Source organism: Pseudomassariella vexata (assembly GCF_002105095.1).
Source record: "Pseudomassariella vexata strain CBS 129021 chromosome Unknown BCR38scaffold_15, whole genome shotgun sequence".
NCBI classification, from domain to species: Eukaryota; Fungi; Ascomycota; class Sordariomycetes; order Amphisphaeriales; family Pseudomassariaceae; genus Pseudomassariella; species Pseudomassariella vexata.
Genome location: NW_024467970.1, coordinates 849,249 through 850,778, shown reverse-complemented (window position 1 = coordinate 850,778; position 1,530 = coordinate 849,249). Strand labels below are relative to the sequence as shown.

At 51.7% G+C, this 1,530-nt stretch overlaps 1 protein-coding gene across 1 annotated transcript; it reads right to left on the bottom strand.

The window, feature by feature from the left end:
* Positions 1-202: 202 nt before the first annotated feature.
* On the bottom strand, positions 203-1,102 carry BCR38DRAFT_298118 (Sialidase; the record flags this gene model as incomplete). The annotated part of the gene is made up of 1 exon (XM_040854519.1): positions 203-1,102. A coding segment is annotated over one exon (900 nt), but the record flags the coding sequence as incomplete, so codon positions are not given.
* Positions 1,103-1,530: the final 428 nt, after the last annotated feature.

Sequence of the window (1,530 nt, the reverse complement as noted above, 5' to 3'; positions counted from 1 at the left end):
ATCATTTGCCGTTAAACCTTAATTATGATATGTATACCTGTCTTGTGAACTGGAAATCCGTGAAGGCAACAGTCCCAATGCTCGCCCAAACGCCAACCTTATCAAGTTTCGCGTCAGCTCATGCGCCAGGCCAGTTCAACACGCTGCCTTCCACTTTACCACCATGATCATAAACGTTGAAGACCCTATCGCTCAACTGCAACAATCCTGGCCAAGCACTCGTGGCACCTTGTACTGTGGCTTTTCCACCCCACGCAATTTTTCCACCATTCAAGCCCACCGAAACCACAACCTTGATGCTGGCAAGCGACGGCCAATTCGGGCTCGCAGTATCTTCATCCGTCATAAAAGCTACAACCAGACCCTTGTCTCCAACTTGGGCGATCTGCGGACTACCTGCATTTTTTGTACTTGCCGAAGGCGCATAAACCACATCCCTATTTCCCCAACTCGCACCATCATCATAACTCACGGCATACTCAACGCTGAACAGCCCCGGACCCCTCCTCGTAGTTTCAAATACCATGATCAACGCATCCCTTCCATCCTGTGCATCCTTCGCCCTCGCAATCCCCTGCATCCCATCCCTGAGCTTCTCACTCGTACTATGAATCCGCAGGTTCACTGCCGCCGACCACCCCTTTCCCCCATCACTCGACACAACCCGGAAGGTCTCCTGGTTATCCGTACTCAGCTCCCCGCTGTAGGTCAGTTGAACTTTTCCATCGTTCCCAATCCTCAAGAACGGCTCCCAGAGCCCCTGGCCCTGGATGCTCGACTCCACAGCCTGGCTAATGAAGGCCCAAGTTTTACCACCGTCAGTGGACTGACACACGGTAATGCGGTAGTGCGTGTAAGCCCCGCTGGCGTTTTTGTCATGGTTGCGGAAGACAGCGAGGATGTTGCCCTTGCTGACTTCAAGTAGGTAGACGTTGTCGAGATCGCCACCATTGGTGTTGGTGGCGATGGTGCCCCAGGGGCTGAAGGAGCCTCCATTGTCAGTACTGCGAATCACGGAAATTGTTCGTTGATTGCCGCTGATTTGGGTGTAGCCGACGAGTATAGAGTTATCTGACAGGAGGGCAAGACGAGGGTAGGTGCCGGAGATACCGCCCAAATTAATGTTGCTGGTGGACAATGGGGCCGTGGTAATATCTCTTTTGAAGAGCGCGGCTGACTGTGGTATACTTCGGCCGAGGGCTAAAAAGGGTAGGTAGATGGTCAGAAACAGCAATGCTGCTCTGATGGAGGATTGATTGGCCATGACTGATGCTTGGCCACTCTGATCTGGAATATCTTCACGTGATTAAAGAGTCAAGCAGAACTATCCTGGTTATATTAATTTTCGAGAAAACGAATCTTAGACAGCTGCGATGAGGATTTCAAAGACTTCCGCGGCCACAACACTTTTACTTATACTCGCTTCACTGTCGAGCCGACCTCTCGAATCCTGCATGCTTAACTACACTCCTTCTGAACTCAACCTCATCGTCACCGAGGTGGTGACACCGCAGCGGTCCCGGTACATAG